The sequence below is a fragment of the Ambystoma mexicanum genome, chromosome 10 (assembly GCF_040938575.1).
Source record: "Ambystoma mexicanum isolate Mex_15411 chromosome 10, UKY_AmexF1_1, whole genome shotgun sequence".
Lineage (NCBI taxonomy): Eukaryota > Metazoa > Chordata > Amphibia > Caudata > Ambystomatidae > Ambystoma > Ambystoma mexicanum.
The window spans coordinates 1446037795-1446056018 of NC_090932.1; the positions used below are offsets into that span (position 1 = coordinate 1446037795).

At 44.3% G+C, this 18224-nt stretch overlaps 1 protein-coding gene across 2 annotated transcripts in view; it reads right to left on the reverse strand.

Annotated features, from left to right (window-relative positions):
- The window catches only part of ERP29 (endoplasmic reticulum protein 29), a 401541-nt gene that overhangs the window by 140170 nt on the left and 243147 nt on the right, over window positions 1-18224 (reverse strand). Inside the window, exon 1 of one of the 2 annotated variants that reach the window (XM_069619503.1) lies at window positions 18105-18125. The exons of the other annotated variant lie outside the window; for it this stretch is intronic. Within the exon in view, the coding sequence (XP_069475604.1) occupies window positions 18105-18107 (3 nt within the window). The 5' untranslated portion in view covers window positions 18108-18125. Of the gene's footprint in view, window positions 1-18104; window positions 18126-18224 lie in introns of those variants that run through there. 2 annotated transcript variants of the gene reach the window in all.

The following is an 18224-nucleotide window of genomic DNA, read 5'->3' on the forward strand; positions in this document are numbered from 1 at the left end:
CTCAAATACTCATCTAAGAACCAGCCACTGAACCTTTTAGATGCTAAATTTACCGTGTTTTGTTCATGGCAATAGTCATGTACTTTTTTCTTAAGTCTCATTTTGAACGCTAGTAGAGACAAAGTTCCTGGGACAGACCCATTTGACCATGTGCGATGGAGCCTTTGGATGGTACCGATAGTACCAATCAACACATTACCTTCAAGACTGAGATATGCTGATAATTCATAAAAAGAGAGCATTGAGCCTTTCGGAATTCACAAAATGTACACTAATGGTACAAACCACTATTGTACATTATCTGTTTCCACTATCACAATCACAATGAAATGGACATTACAAATATTACACAAAAATTATTTCAGAGGTCACCACTGGCAGCAATGGTATTTATCGAATACTGCCGGTAGTACTCCAGAAATACCACTACCAACAGTTGTAAACTCTGAATTGGGCAGATGTGCATAAATAACAGCAGTGGTCATTGTATTTACCATCGGTGGGAATTCTGAAAAAAGATCTGTCAAAAGTGAAATTACAACATTAGTCTGTTTTTGTTAAAAAAAAACAGCATTTGCACCTTCGCTTTCACTTACTAAAAATCGTTGAATATCTTTGACATGGAACCTTTAGTTCACTTTCAACTCTCCTCCTTTCTTAACTCTAATAATTTACTTCCTTCTTAACAATCTGGCTTTAGATCTGGATTTTTCACAGAAACTACACTTGTTTGTTTATCCGATTCTATTTGTTATGCACCCCATCTCAAACTTTCCTCTATGTCTATTCTTCTTGCTCTCAGTGCAGCCTTTGACACTTGATCACCCAACTCTACTCTCGCCTCTTTTGATCTCTCTTCCACCGTGTTCAACTGGTTCTCTTCCTACCTCTCTAACTGCTCCTTTTCTGTTTCTTCGAAAGGGTTTCTTCTTCTTCCTTTCCTCTCTCTCATGGTGTGCCGCAAGGTTCTGTCCTTGGTCCTGTTCTTTTCTCTGTTTACACTTCGTCCCTCCCTGCTCTAATTATTAATTTTGGGTTCCAGGTACACTTCTATGCTGATGATACACAGATTCTTTGCTCATTTCCTACCTTTTCCGATTCTGGATCTCAGTTAAAATATCGAGAGAAAAAAACTGAGGGTGAAAACACATTTTTCTTTTCTTAATTTTCCCTCCTTTTTTAAAAAATATGTGGGGGTGACCCCCACCTCCTGCCACCTTTTTTTAATACCCTTTGCTCAGGTTAATATCTAAAGGTAGGAAAATCCTGCACAAATTCAGCCAAATAAACGCGATGTTTTTGGCCTTGTTTTATTTTACCATTCGTCTTTTTGGGGGATTACCACGATTCTACTCAGCGTCTATTCTCCTGCCTTTCTGCTATCTTGGACTGGATGTCTTTCTGTTTTCTGGGCCTCAACTCAAAGAAAACCGAAATCTTGTTCTTTCCCACTTCCTCCAAGATTGCCCCCAAATCCATATATCTACTTTCCTGCGCTGCACCTTCCACTGTCCTCTCAAGCACAGAATCCTGGAGTCATCTTTGATCCCACCTTCTCCTTTCAAACTTATATCTCGTCTGTATCTCGCTACTGTCATTTTCATGTGTTTAATCTCAAGAAAATGTGCCATTTGCTCACTTTCTCCTCCACCAAAACTTTACTCCAGTCTCTAGTTCTTTCTCGAACCTGTTATTGCTCTTCACTTTACGTTGTCCTACCCATGTCTTTCTTCCTCTATGTTTTATCCTGCACTCTGCAGTCAGGATTCTGTTTGGCCTTCATCCCTCTGTTCACATCTCACCTTACCTTGCCTGCCTTAAATGGCTTACCGTTCACGGCCGGTGTGAATTTAATGTTCTTTGTCTTGTCTTTAAATGTATCCATGCTCTTGCCCCTTCCTATCTCTGCTCCTTGGTTTCCTTTTATCAACCTACTCGGAAACTCCGGTCTTCTTCTAAATTCTTTGTTCCCCATTCGCCTTGCGCCACCTCTCGCTTTTGTTCATTTTAGCTTCTTGCCCCTGAACATTTGAACTCTCTCCCCTTTGAAATTCACTCTTGCCCCTCACTCTGTCTTTAAAAAATGTCTCAAGTTTCACCTACTCCTTCTTTTCTTCTCTTGATAAACGTTTCCTTTTTTGTTAAAGCGCTTTTGATAAACACGCTATATAAGCACTGCAAATAAATAAATAAAATATCCATAATACACTTATAGCCTGAATGAAATAATTAAATACCTCTAATGTATTTTAGAATTGAAATCAGGGGTTATATATGTAGTGGCACAGTATCACCAAAAGCCAATGCAGCACTTTACATAGCAAAAGGAAAAAATACCAGGCAGTGGCGGGGCATATAACATAGCTTGTGATACAGTGCCCTGATTGTCAGAAATGCATCTGTGACATGCAAATGTTTTATTTCAAACTTTTTTGACTGAAAGAATATTCCTCACTGTGTAAGAATACGATAACAATGCAGGAGAGCTGCGAGGAGGTGCAGTCTGGCAGAGAACCCTGAGTCTTTTTTCCTGCTGCCTGAGTCTGTTTCTGCCTTTCATTAAGGCATAGGGTTTAAAAACCCATTTTGGCCGCGGAGCGGCCGCGGAGAGCTGCGAGGAGGTGCAGTCTGGCAGAGAACCCTGAGTCTTTTTTCCTGCTGCCTGAGTCTGTTTCTGCCTTTCATTAAGGCATAGGGTTTAAAAACCCATTTTGGCCGCGGAGCGGCCGCGGAGAGCTGCGAGGAGGTGCAGTCTGGCAGAGAACCCTGAGTCTTTTTTCCTGCTGCCTGAGTCTGTTTCTGCCTTTCATTAAGGCATAGGGTTTAAAAACCCATTTTGGCCGCGGAGCGGCCGCGGAGAGCTGCGAGGAGGTGCAGTCTGGCAGAGAACCCTGAGTCTTTTTTCCTGCTGCCTGAGTCTGTTTCTGCCTTTCATTAAGGCATAGGGTTTAAAAACCCATTTTGGCCGCGGAGCGGCCGCGGAGAGCTGCGAGGAGGTGCAGTCTGGCAGAGAACCCTGAGTCTTTTTTCCTGCTGCCTGAGTCTGTTTCTGCCTTTCATTAAGGCATAGGGTTTAAAAACCCATTTTGGCCGCGGAGCGGCCGCGGAGAGCTGCGAGGAGGTGCAGTCTGGCAGAGAACCCTGAGTCTTTTTTCCTGCTGCCTGAGTCTGTTTCTGCCTTTCATTAAGGCATAGGGTTTAAAAACCCATTTTGGCCGCGGTGCGGCCGCGGAGAGCTGCGAGGAGGTGCAGTCTGGCAGTCTGGCTGCTGGCGTGCTGGTTGTCTGTCTCCCCCCCGACTGCTCCCTGCAAAGCTCACCCAAGTACAAGATCCCAAGCACTTAAGAACTCAATAGAACATTCCTACGACTATCCTAGTATAAGGACTTAAGAACTCAATAGAACATTCCTACGACTATCCTAGTATAATCATGGAGAAGCCCGCCCTGATAGAAAAGTCGGAGCTGGGGCATACCGTGCAAGAAGAAGCCGGCCGCGTGTTGAGAAGTGGCCTTCTCACACTAAAAACTCAAGAGGAACCACTTGTGCGTAACAAATTAGAACCCAAACATAAAACGAAGAAATCACAGCAACTAGAGACGCATCCTCTCTCCCCTCCGATCCCCCCCCTCAGATCGCCCTATCGGCAGCAGCATGACCTACCCTGGAGAGGAGCTGTGCCGCCGCCTGTGGGATCCGTTGGTGAGGGAGAGCGGCGGTCGTCAGAAGGGAGTCCGCCCCTCGAGGTCGTTATCGCGCCTCCGGCGTCCAGGCCGGCCGGCGGGGGGGGGGGGCGAGAGACGGCGATGGAGTGCGCGGTGGCTCTGCCGATTACTGAGAGGATGAACGTTGGGGCCGCTGTGCCCCGCTGTGTAGAGGGCCCGGCGCCGGGGGTTGGAGGGCTGGAGGCGGGCCCTATCCCAGCGAGCCCGAGGCTGGTTCCGAAGCTCCAGGAAACGGGGAGAGGCGAGCCTGTGCCGGAGAGTGGCCGCGTCACGCCCTCTTGTGGCGGATTGGTGCCACCACAGGGTGAAATGTATACAGAAGTAGCAATAAGGACAAACTTAACTACAGATAAAGGACTGAAGGCCTTTTTTGAGACAATAAGTGAGAAGAAATACACTGGGTTGGAAAAAATTGACCTTTGTAGAAAATTAAAAATTGAAAGCGAGGTTCACCCAAGTACTATAAGAGCTGCCTTACCCAGCCCTGAATTAGATTCGATTGGATATGGAGACCAAAACTGTCCAAACACAACTATATCATATCTGGAGGATCCCGAAGTAGAGGTAACTGATGATCTGAATATCCTGAGAGATCATCATTGGGCCAAGTCAAACACTTATTCAAATACAGAAGCACACGACGGATTCAAGTCCAAATCTATTCTGACTCACTCCCCTACTCCCCGAAAAGAGGAGGAGGCAAAGTCAAAATCTCAAATCCTCAAATCAAACGATATTGTTATAAATCAGAACATACAAAGCCTAGGAGAAAAAAAATTAAAGCCAACTGGCTCATCAACACCCAATAACAGATTACCAAATAAGACTCAGACGAAAAAACCAACTAATACAATAACTTCGACAAATAACCCGATCGAAAGGTTTTTTGAAAAATTGGGAAAGATTCCGCCGGCTAACCGGTTTGAACTATCGGATTTGGAAATCTTGGAGGGAATCCCCCCATCCCCTCGAAAAATCGTACCTAAACAACCGGCCTCAGCGCAGTGCCTGGGAAGCACTGGTTACTCACCCCAAACACGCTGGCATTACAACCTCCCTACGTCCCAACAGAAAACCGAACCACCTAACGCCAATACAGATCTCAGACCCTTGGAGCGAAACTTGGAAAACAATGCGGAAAAGAGAGAAAAAAGCGCCTCTGGCCAACCAGCTATAACCACACACCGGGAAGAAAAACAACTAGATCTTGGCTTACAGTCAGCTCCGATTGAAGGAAGAAACTACGATGAAACACAAACGGTAGACCTCATTACGAGCGAAACATTATTGTCCCCATCTTTAGGCCTGGCAAATAAATCGGGCAAAGCCGAACCATCAAATAAATCCATTGCGGCGACAAAAAACGAAACGGAATCAAATTCAAAGATGGTCCAACTAGATCACCAGAGAAAATGTGAAGAAATTAAACTGGAGGAGGCATTATTAAGCTATAAAAACACGTTAAAAATCAGAGACACATTTCCTGGCGGGATTCTGATCTCGAAACAAAGAAAGGATGTTGATCAAGCAGAAGCTTCACGATCATTACTCTCTACTCCATATAATGCTAAGACAGAAAGCGAAATACATTAAAAAAAGACACCAATTTACCTACCAAAAGCACTGACATACTACCAATAATGTCAGCCGTGACCATTGCGCTTGCACCATTTGGGAAGCTATATGAAACCATCAACGATACGTCAAAGGATCATACCTCATTAATAGCGGCATGCAACTCAAAGCTAACCCATCTCGAAGGCTACATAACAGCCTTAGAAGCTTGGAAGGAAAGTACAAACGATCAAAGTACCATGACAGACAATCCTGAGGTATTCCACTTCAAACATAAATCAGTGAACGTGAGCACTCAAACGAATCTGAATGAGACTAAAAGAAAACCTAAACCAGAAAACAAAATGGCAGACGTATATTCGATGACCTTTGACAACACGGGCGTTAGATCGCCAAAAAGAGCAATAAACTCACATGCCAAGTCGGAAGACACGGAAAATATATGCAAAAATCAAACTGATGAGGTTCAATCCAGAACGCGAACCGAAGAGAGCAGTAAAAAACCGCTGAGACAAAAGGTTCAAAAAAATCAAGCATCAGCGAAAGAAAAAACCACAAAAGCTCTCTTTGCACAGAAGATACAATCAACAGAAAGTACCTTAAACAAGCTTATGACCAAATGGATAACGGTGAACGACCAAAAACCAAAACCTACGGAGAACGAGTCCTATCAGATTATTGAAGATGAAGAGCAGAGGGGAGCCACTGAAGACAACTTGTTGGACCTATCCAACCTAAGCGTCTACTCCATTGAAACATCGGAATCAGATATTCCCAGACCATCTACAAAAAAAAAAAGGTATCCTTTCTGGACGATAATCTCTTGCAACATGACTCAAAAGACCCACATCACCAGATCCAAAAAAAAACACCAACAAAAAAGAAAGATATAACTGACGACCTAAGTAAGAGAAGTCGTCAAATTACCCCAGAGAGGAAAACGCTTTTTCGCCTAGGAAACTCAAAGATCAACAAAACTGAATTAAAGCATGGAGGTACCGAGGATTCTTATTTAAGGATATACAAGGAAAAACGCAATGTTGAAAGATTTGAAGAGACATCAAACAACGAATCGCGACATAGACAAAAGCCTCCGACTAGTCAAAGCGACACAGATAAAAAGGCAAACGCACCAACACACAGAACATCGAGTCACAGGAGGGACGAAAACAGACGAAGACATAAATCCGGGGACTCAGCTGGTTCAAATCGAAGACTTTTGGCCTTGCCCACACAACAAAACGCCACGCGTACATCCAAAATCTTCACTCAAAAGAGTCATGCGTCACGTACGCTAAAGCTTGAAAGACGTGACAAAACGGGAGAAAAAATCATCCTCAATAGAAGAGCAACGATGAAGCTCCTCGAAAAAATTCACAGCGGAGATCAAATCAGAAGTGCGGATATAAAAATAGTGGAATTCGCACAAAAAGCTAGGACAGATAGCATCTTTCTGCACATCACGTCTCAAACAGTGAAGAAACTCCTGCTCCAGGCGGCAGGTGAACTGTTTAAAAGAGGGTACCTCCTAAGGGAAACTACATCAGAAGAAAGAGGTTATAGGAGTGCCCACCGGCATGCATCGAAACTGGAGCGCAATTACGAGACAAACGGAAAAGATAGATGGAAATCAGTTCTGATTACCCCGGAAGGGATAGACACTTCAAGCGCAAAGAGAAAATCATACCGAACACCAGAGAAGAACGAGCGAAAAAACAAAGACAAAAGAAACACAGTGCGAGAAATTACAAGGCAATACAGCCCAGACACCAGAAGAGATAAAGGAAGAGTAAAGAGTATTGACAATTTTACCACCACGGGAAGGTGGAAAACGCAGGAGGAGTCCTTAGTAAGTAAATCAAACAGACAACCGAGGGGCCCACCCTCGAGATCGGGCATAAGGGAAACAGAAACGCGTAACAATCGAGAAAAAACCCCGATTTTAAAGCATGCTGACAAGGTGGGAAAATATTCCAAAAAATGGGCTTGGATTCCGTCCGTATTGACACGCTATGTGAAGAAATAGCAACCAAACCGCCCTCCGGCGAGGACTGGAGGAGACTCATCAGAGCGAATGCAAGGCATACAGAAGAAGCAGCAAATGATCACTATTGGCTCCTGGAATACAAGAGGCCATTCCCATCTGACCAAGCCCGGAGAGATAAATCTGGGCCAATTTGACCTAATAAGTTTACAAGAGACCTGGCTGCTCTACCCACCCAGCTTGGACGGCTACGAAGTACTTTTATCTCCTGCTCAAAAAGGAGACAAAGGCCGACCTATATCAGGCCTCTTAACAGCAGTCCGATCAGGGGGTATCTTACGGATAGTCCACAATCTGAGTTCGTCCTTGGCAATCCAGGTAACATTACTGAAATGGGAAAAAGAGGAAGCATCCCAAGGAAAACTCAGACACGACCTCCTTCTTCTCTTGAACATTTATTGGAACCCATCAGAAACCAAAACAAACGATTTTCTAAACATCGTGGAAAAAATCCTGACCGACGTTGCTGAAATTTATGATGTGGACCATATTTTGATATGTGGTGACCTGAATGCCACCTGTCCAGGTCACAAAGCATCAAAGCCACAGCAAAATACAACAAATCCATGCTCAATTGCTCGCGGTTGCGCTTGGTCGGAGTTGATGAAATCCAGAGACTTGTACAATTTGAACTCTTTAGAAGCTGCCAGCACCACCACCCCTACATGGGAAAGCGAAGGAAAGAAAAGTACATTCGACTACATTTTCGCCTCCAAAGAGCTATACTCTACAATCACGAGCTTTAAGGTAGTGAAAACCACCAGCAGTGATCACAACTTACTATCTGCAACGTGGCCAGTAAGAACATATGTGACCACAGCAATGCCTTACAAGCTTGAGGCAAACGCACAAGGGAGCCGGCTGAAAATGACATCAGATGTCTTAACTGATATTACAACATCCTACTATTGACAAAGGTCTATTAAAGCTACCCCTGAAAAATTGGCCTACTATCCTCTTCTCATTCCACATCTACGCCCAATGCAAAAGAGAAGACTGGAAACAACTCATCTGCACAAATATAACGAAGAGCTGAGGATAAAGAAATCCTCCTTACGGAAGATAATACGACAAGCAAAACGATATCCAACACAATCAAATCTAAAATTGGCAACAATACAAAAAAAAGGCTACAAAGCATGGCTCCAATCAGTGCGCTGGAAATTATACCAAGAAGACGCTGAATCCATGCTGAGAACAGTGTGTAAAAGGAATTCACAAGACTTCTGGAAACTAATCAAAACCAATCAGACTACCACAGATATGACCATCACCAACAGTGTCCCAGAAGAGAAATGGGTAGAACACATCACTGAACTATTTAAAGAACCTACAATACCAGAAACCGTAGTGGAAAAACCAAATACATCGCAATGGATAACTTGCTCTGAGCAGGCCATTCTGGAAAAGATCTACAAGTTAAACAACTCTCGTGCACCTGGCCCAGACGGAATATCCAACACTCACCTAAAACAGGACGCAAAAGCCTGGGCGCCGCTAATAACAGAGATTTTCCGAAGATGTAGGAATACAAGACAAATTCCTGACACGTGGAGAACAGCAAACATCGTCCCCATCTACAAGAAGGGCATGAGAGATGACCCGAAAAACTACAGGCCGATAGCACTTTTGGATGTGCTTGGAAAACTCTTCGGCTCCTTGGTGCTAGACGAATTCCAGGCATGGCAAAAGGAGGCTAAAATAGCAGACCCATTTCAATCGGGTTTCGAAAAGAACCTAGGGACCTCCGTCAACATCATGCTGATCAGCATCCTGAAGTCCAAAGTCCTAGAAGGCCAACCGAGAATCTTCATTGCTACGATCGATTTGGTCCAGGCCTTCGACCGTGTCAATAGAGGTAAATTATGGACGAAACTCGAAAAACAAAACTGCCCACTATTTATCCTGGAACCAATGAAGGCCTTGCATAGCGACACCTCCGTCAGAGTCCGGCTTAACGCAGCGGGCTCGTTGTCTACAATCATAAAGACAGCGAGAGGTGTCAAACAAGGGTGCCCTCTGGCACCAGCATTGTATAAAGCATACATGGCGGATATAGTGGACGCAGAAAACGACACCCGTTCATTTCCTCCTCAAATAGGGAAGCAGAAAGTGACACGTCTGCTCTACGCGGACGACATTCTTTTATTTGACCAAACGCCCATTGGACTCCAGAGACAACTGGATAGCCTATCCTGCTACCTAAAGAAAAACGATCTGGAACTTAACACCTCAAAGACCAAAATAATGATCATGGAAAAAGGATCTAAACAGAGTAGACGCCCCCAGTGGTTTGCAAATTCAGAAAAACTGGATACAGTTAAGAGCTTCACATACCTGGGGGTCAAACTATCATGCAGCAGAATTGAAATAACAATGCAAGAACATCTATTCTCCAGGGCAAAAACACTAGCAGCACAAGCCGTATCTTTGGAACGTAAATTCGGCAAATTTTCAGTCCTGCCAATAATAAGATTCTTCAAAGCAAAAGCCACTCCAGCTCTAACCTACGGAGCAGAGGCAATGCCTTAACTGCCGAAAACACTGTGGGCAAAACTGGAAGGAATATTTTGGCGGAGAGTGCTCCGATTGCCAAACTCCACCCCGGTAGCAAACATTCGACGGGAATTAAGCTTGCAATCATTGAAATCAGTGGTGGAGAGAAATAGCTTATTGTTCCTGGGAAAGATTCTAAGGCACCCACGACCAAAAATCCTGGAAATTATTTTCGCAGAAATGAAGAGCGGCCAAAATCGAATGCTAACAACATGGTACAAAAACCTTCTAGATCAAGCTGCAAATATTGGTTGTTCTGAATGGGAAATCGAACGCATTCCTGGAAAAATAAAGAAAAAATTAAAATTACAAGATTGGATCGAAACACTTGAAATAGCTGATGAACACACAACTTCGGCCCATCACACAACCAACACACAAAAGCTGGATGATGTAAGAAACTACTTTAAAAAGTTCCCAGACAAAAGACTGCGTACAATCTTTCTGAGAGCTCGCTTAAATATCCTGAAGACAAATGAGATCCTTTACACCAGGAAACAATCAATGACCAACAAGTGCCGTTTCTGTGCAAGTGGGGACACCGAAACTCTTAGACATCTACTCCTTCACTGTCCTGGTACGAGCAACCCCAGACAAATTTATCTTCACCCACACGGATCAAAGCTCCAGACCATAAGGGAAGAGGATTGGTGGAACAAGCTTATGAGTGGGGATTCAATTTCTTTTTGACTATAGCAACTGCAAAATTCCTGGACAGTTTGAAACTAGAAGAAAAGGACACTTGAGATCAAAACGAAAAACAGCATCTCCTAACCTAGAAGAAACAGTACCCTAAAGAATATCATAAAGAAGAAACAAAATAATTAACGATCTTAAGAAGCACCCCACAACAGAGTGAAGGAAAAGATCTTGTAAAAATTGAAATACAATTAAAATACAAGTAAAAAAAAAAAAGAAAAAAAAAAAAAAAAAGAACAATGCATTGGGTTCTGAATCGAACATTATAACCAATTGCAGTGCAATATTTGTGGAACTATGTGAATCCATAAATGCAAATAGCTATGTCTGCAGAAGCAGATATGACCGGTTCCATCAAGGAGATGGGTCCAGACGATTAACGTACTTGTGGGGAACTGAACATTACAGTGAATAGGACTCACCAATGTCAGTCCTCGTAGAATATAGGATTCCTTGAACAGACTTGGGTTAGACCGCCACCTATTCCCTGTACATAGCTGATGAAGGGAAACCACGCGTTGAGGGCCCCTGCCATTTGACTAATCACCTGTGCTATGCCAATACTGTATCCATTGTAACAAGATCGCATACCCTATCCAACTATGCTGCAAACAGCCCCGAGTTAAAATAAGCTCAGAGACATTTAGCAAGTGTGTAATGATCCTAGAATTGCCTGCACACATTGTATGAGTTAGTCCTATATTACAATAGCAAGATCAAGGGGCCTTCAGTAGTGGGATATTACTATATATATTTAATCTTGGTCAGACTTTCAGACAAGAAGTGCTGCAACTTTGGGCCTTCCAACACATGTGCAGCATATCTCCTATTTCCTCCATACCCTGCCAGCAAAGAGACCTCCCACACAGGAAGATGTTGCCTACTCACTGAAGATACCAGCAAAACATACTTTAAATAGGTTTTCTTTGAGGTTGGTGCACGAGAGAATATGTGGGCCCTCTACCATATTCACTGTTAGGAATCACCCGATGTGATGCTGGAAATGCCTTGGAGGGACAGGGCCCACTCGTCCTTGTCCCGCTACCTCCTAAAACTGTGTTTTCTGTTTCTTTCCTGCGTTGGAGTCCAGTTTGAATCCCTAGCAGTGCAGCTCTTAATTTCCGTTCTTGGTGAACAAAGACCCATGAGATACCCTGATTGCACCCATGAGTAGGGGTACACCTTTGCTCCCCTAGTGTGTGTTTTGGGCACATGTGTGTTGCCCACAGAGCAGGGTATGGGCTGGTGGCAGCTAGATGCTGACTGAAGAGTGGCTGTGGGTGTCCTACCTTTTTCGGGACACCCAGGCCCTGCCATAGGAATCAATGAATTCCTGGACAAAGGCAAGATGGGCACTGGTGGCCTCATGGTTTCCTTTGCCTTCCCCCCCTTGTTTCTCAAAGTTCTGAGAACCCTGGCTCTGCTCCCGTCCCCCGACTGGAGGTTGGGTTCAAGGATGATATATGGAACTGAACCTGCCCTCACTAATCTAGCTGGAGCCTTCCCGGGCATTGCTGTTTTTGGTACACCTCAGGGGTGTGGGACCTGCCTGAATGGAGAGAGCAGTGAAAATCACATTATGTGTTGTGGGTGTCTGGTTTTGGTTATGTGTCACAATGCCTGTGGTTCTTCCTGAGCCCACCCTGACTGCAACTATGTGAATACAATGAATGGTCCGAAAAGCTAGGAGTAGCCTTCAATCCACATCCTGTGTTATGGGTGTCTGGTTTTGGGTGATTGGCCGGAAATGCCTCTGAGCATGATTGGTAGCTGCACGAATACACTCTGTGTGATTGGCTGGCTGAGCATGGCTCAGCATGAGTGAATGGGGAACATTTGTGTATAACTAGGGACCCCTCACCTACCTCCATGTCAGAAGCTGAAAGTCGAAACCAAAGCAGAAGCTGAACTCTCAAGAAGCGTGTATCCTGAATACAGCTGGAGGAAGAAGTCTGCGGCTGCAACTTCATCAGATCCAAAAGCTTTGCTGATTCAAGGACTGAATAGGTGACCTCTTCCTGTAGCTACGACTGGACATCGGTCAACTTATGCTCTTCACCCGAAGTGTCCTGGAAGCCAGTCCTGTGGGCCTGCTGTCCCGAAGAGGTGCTTTCGTGGGCCCAGAAGAGGGGTGTACCTCGGCATAGTGCAAGAGTGCCTGGATATCTTAAGCACCAGAAGTCCCTCTGTGTCATCCAGGGTCTGGAGGAGTGTTTGTGACTGCTGGAAGGCAAGTTGTCGTGTTTAACCCAGAAGAGGGGGGTACCTCGACATAGTGGTGATCGATGCCCGGAGCTGTCAAAGTTCCAAGTAACGCAAGAAATCTTCAAGCGGCATCTGTCCACTTTTCTGCCCCAGAGAAGATCCAGGGTTGCCGCCTGCAGAGGAGTGCCAGCCGGTTGGTTTCCCATCACCAAACACAGAAGAAAGCATCCAGAAGGTCCAGACTTGGTGAGGGTTTGCAGTGCAACCCAGTGCTCAAGTCCAAGTGGCCAGAAGTCATCCTGTCATCCGTGCTGTGGCTGCAGCACTGAAGAACCGAAGGGCGGCCAATCGCGAAATACCAAAACCCGACACCTACTACTGGCACTGCACTTGTTGCCACCGAAAGTCATTGATGACCACCAACGGACTTATCTTCTTCACCCAAGCCGTGTTGAGGTCCACAGCAAGTTTCATCTTCGTGGAACATCCACAGCTGGCGTAGCAACCCAACAACAAAGACCACCTCGACAGACCTGCATTGCTGCCTTTCCGACACTGCTTGGTTCCTTTCTCCTGCTCAACACTGACATTCCAATGACTCCCTCTTCCAAAGGGGGTCCATCCTCGAGGGGCACTGTTGAATAAAGCAAATAAACTGTGCCACTTTGCCTTCCAAGGCATCCAATGTACTGTGACAAGGAAGAGCATCTTCCATTTTCAGGTTTCCTCCAGGGGTCCCAGATACATCTGAAGTAACTGAGGCAGACTATTAATGAACATATTTGGACAGGGCTACAGGTTGCCCAGGTGGGGGGGATCCTCTCACAGTATTACCATTTTACACTAAAGCATTCTGCCTATGTTCTAAGTAGTACATGTGGGGTACATTTACCAGCCCAGCAGAACTCCCCAACATCACCAAACTGCACTTCAGCAGTCACCAGCAGAATGGCTGCACTGGATCTGTTGAGCACTATTGCCTTGCATCAAAAATGCATTTTGCAGTCACCAAAATAATGGCTGTGCTGTCTTTACCAGGCACACATGAGGCGAGATGAAACATAGAACACCCAGAGAATTGCTGCAAGTTAATTTTCTTCATGTGCACGAAAAAGAAGAATTCAAAACCAGCCTAGTGCAGCGCTGCTATGCTGCCAGCTTAAAACTTCCCACTGGAAAAGAAAATATTCTGTGTTAAAATGGCTTGGCACTGATGCCCTTTCCATTTTATCAACCTGACACAGTGGTTCCAGTAAGACACATTCATGCCCATCTATCTTCAGGCCATACACCAGCAAAGGAGGGCAGTCCTCCCTGAAAGGCATGATGTGGCAAGTCAAATCTGTAAAATAGCAGAGCAATTCACTCCAGCCGCACGGCAAACGTTTTCCCTTTGCAACAATCTAACACTGTCCAAACTCTTCAGAAAAGCTCGCTCTCTGCTTTTGTTTGATGTCAGTTTCAGAGAACCCTTGTGTTGGACAGATTTCTGTGTAGTAGAAATTGACTAGGGCAATAAATAATGTTCAGAATATGGATGCGAGGAAAAATCGCACCTGTAAAAGTGACATCCAAGAAGAATTAACGCACGTATGAAATTGTGCTTTTGCCAAGCAACAAAATTTCTTTTAAAAGTAAATGTTAAAATGATGCCCTGTGCTTGGACAGAAATGTGATTGAAAATGGGGGTTGCTCTAAAATGTACATGATATTAGTCCCAAAAATACTTGGCTTTTGTGAAAGAAGATTTTTTTTTTTATAAGCTGTTTGAAGACTCCAGAATTTGCTGTGAAACCGTTTTTGCAAGGCAGCCACTTCAAAGTTGCCCTGCCTCTCATGGGAACAGAATTACTTCCCCCAAGTGGACCAGACCCCTGTGTACATGAAAAGGACCAAGGTGGGGGATTTCACAATCTCAAACTACTTGGCATTCTGCAGCCAAAAGACAATGGACTGCCAGGACACATAGGTGTGAATTCCTGGTGACACCTCTCCTCAGCTGCAACTGCCAGGATTAAAGAAGTCGTCATGACAACCTCTGGGACAGTGGGCCAGAGAGAGACATTTGGCTTGGGGGGGAGGGGTGGAAAGACTGCCCTCTTTGGGGACAAAGCCGGCCCACCTGGGTCAAAAGACTTTTCTTCTTAAAACCTTTATTTCTGCAACCTGAAAACACAGTAATGTGAAATTTTAACAGTTTGAATGTAATTTTCGCACCTTTAAAACAAGACGATGCGGACCTCTCTAGCATGGGGGGGGAGACGCAAATGCCTGAAAAATGACATTTATGAAAAAATTGTATATGACACAGTTATGAAAGTTAGATGCAAATATGTCCCACATTGATAGGCTTCAGTGTACCGATTTGTAGATTTTTAGCGGAAACGGTTCCCATTAGAAATTGCAAAAGATTATTAGAAGGACTAAACAACATTGTACAAACCTGGGAGTTGGAATGACAGGATCTGTGTAAAATATGGAATCTGCCTATGTGATTTTCAAAAGCGCAACAACTGTAAAAATGGGCATTTTTGTGCCATAAACGATTTTGGCAAAAGTAACTGTGGGGTGGCCATGTACATCATAAAAGCACACACCATAAAACTGAGTCACCTCCTTCAGTCCAATCTGCTTCCAGGGAGGAGGCGACAATACAGCTTCGCCTATCCGATTTAGAGGTAAGCGCCTAGCTTAGTTCAGCCCACATAGTAAAAATACTCTGATGTCATGTGCCTTTTATAAAGGGGAGGCATAGGGAGCTCTAGACAGAGACAGCCTAGCCTCTCTTCTGATTTTCCAGCTCCAGCACATCCAGAGATCCAGATATTCCATATTTACCCTGCAAAATTCCAGATTCCAGAAGCCAGGCCAGAGCCAGATGAGTTATCCAGGTAGTGCCATCATCCAGAATTAAACCCCACAAAGATCCCAATAATTCAGGGAGAAAGGCTGTGGTGCCCTTTTTGTGATCATCCTGTGATCAGACCTTCTTTGCCCAGCTGATGCACCTCACTATCTACTGAGGCCAGACCCCGGTTGCCTCGCTGAGTCCCTAAAGGAGAGCCTAGCCACTGCACAGTGACCAGACTCCTGTCCCCTGTCCAGAGACCCGGTTAGCTGTCCGAGCTACCCCACTCAAATATTTGTTGTAAGTATTTACCCTCCGCAGTAACCCAAATATTGGATCCCTTGCTTTGTTCCATTGGATTATGTCCAATCCCATATAAATCCTATAACTGCCTTAGCAAAATCCTTAAAATTGTCAGAATCCTCTGTGCACACTGTTCTTAGGAAAATCCATAGTAATCTCCATGTGTTAGCGCCGTTCGTCCCAATAATTTCAGCCTGTTGGATAAGTCCTTAGCACTATTTGGAATAAATTAATTAAATTCCCATCTAAAGAGACAAACGGTGTGAAGGGGTTACACTTGCAAAGTAACCTGTGTCGCTGGCGGCGTTCCTCTTTGCTAGCCACTAAAATATAGTATCAGTAAAACCTCCTTTTAAACCGATTTTCCCTGTGCAACTGCTTTCATTTTAAAAAACAATTTTTCCTTTCCCTATAAGAATCACATACTGTCATCCATTCAGTTACCCTTTCACTTGCATATGCTACCTGTGAGGTGTCTTTGTACTTTAGCATAAAATACGAATTCCGATTTTGCCTTTTTAGCCCAAATTTCAAACCATTTTGCCATTTTAAACCTGTGAAGTGAATCAATCGCAATGTATCCACGTGTGATTTTGCTGCACTGTGTTTTTCTTTCCAAAGTTGATTTTCCGTAACTGTATGCCCGTTGTTAATACATTGCCTTGTAGTCTGCTAGTTTTCTGACCATACTCACCCATGCCTTACTCATTCAACCAGACATGTAAACCAATTATTTAGTCATTCTGAGTGCTATTTTGCCCAATTTCAAGCGTTCTTAAATCCCATGCAGAGGTGGAAGGTCAGATTTTAATTCTATTTGTTGCCTAGTATGCCTGACTCCTTGCAGCTACTTTCTACCCACACAAAATTCGGCTAACAGGAGTTTGAGGGAGTGTTGCAAGGGGAAACATTAACTGTGGTGCTTTTGGGAAAAAACACCCGAAAAGTAATCTTGCTTTTATTCAATTGTGCATTGGGTTTCTTATGTTAAAAGGTCAAACTAAGCGTGTTCTATCATTTTACAGTGTATTTATCACTACACTGGTGATTGCTGCCCTATATTAAATTTGTGTGATTTTCATTGGAATTTAAAAATAAATAAATATTGTGTTATTACACACCGGCCTGGTTGATGGTCCATTGCGACCAAGGGTATTTGTAAAGGGGTGTTTGAGACGGTTTGGGTGCCTTCTCAACTGAATTTGTAATAAATAAAGTAAAAGTGTTTTAAAAGTGTTTTAATTGTGTGCAGTGGCGTCGCCAGGAATCAAATTTATGAGGGGCACAGAGGGGGCCAAAAGTAGGGGGGCCACAGACAAAAGTAGGGGGAGAACATGGTCACTGCTCATCTTAGGTAGGGGGGTACAATGGGGGGCACAGGGTGGGCCCCGGCCCCCCCATATTCCCCCCTAGCGACGCCACTGACTTTCCAAACGTATTCAAATAAAAGCCACAGCCATAATTGTTTGTTTATTTGGCCGAGACATAATAGTAAGTCCCGGGTAAAGAAGCTCTGCTACATTCCCCAGCTTATGTTCCAATATCCACCAGTACTTCTAGTATTTTCCCTTCATTTTGGCAAACTTTAAGATCTTTGTCTTCTCGTTTATGACGAGAGTGTTCTGCTGGGCGTACAGGGAAAATGCATTCAAATGTCTCTGTAATCCCATTTAGGATGATCCAGCAGAACAATATTGTCTGCATACGAGCGACAGACCACCTTCACTTCCATAATCTGCAGAGCAACAAAAGAAGCACGCGCTACCTGGTCACCCATGTCGGAAAGACATAAATTGAATACAAATGGAGCCAGTATGCATCCTTGTGTGTAGACCTGTAGGTGTTTTTACAATCTCGGAAAGGTCTACTTGAAGGTTAAGCCTAATTTTCAACCTCGAGTCCTGGTGTATTTCCAAGACAGTGCACTTAGACAGTCACAACAGCAGTGCTCCTTCTGTTTGAGGTGCTCCTTCTGTTTGAGGTGAGCTGGTAAAAAAAGATTCAAATAAAAATGAATGAACTGGGAGGTGATCACTCGTTGAATCTCCCTTCTGTTTGCAGCGCTGTCTTGCCCAACTCCACATCTAAGGATGCTGTTTACTACATGTGAAACTTTAATGGACAAAGATGCTAAGGGCTCAACACTTACCATGACGTCTTTCAATCAGAGCTTTCAGAGTCCTGCTGAAAAGGTGTCGTGCCTTCTGCTGCTATATCGGGATCTTATCGTCTTTCGGAGGCATACTCCATATGTGAGGCAAAAGCACAA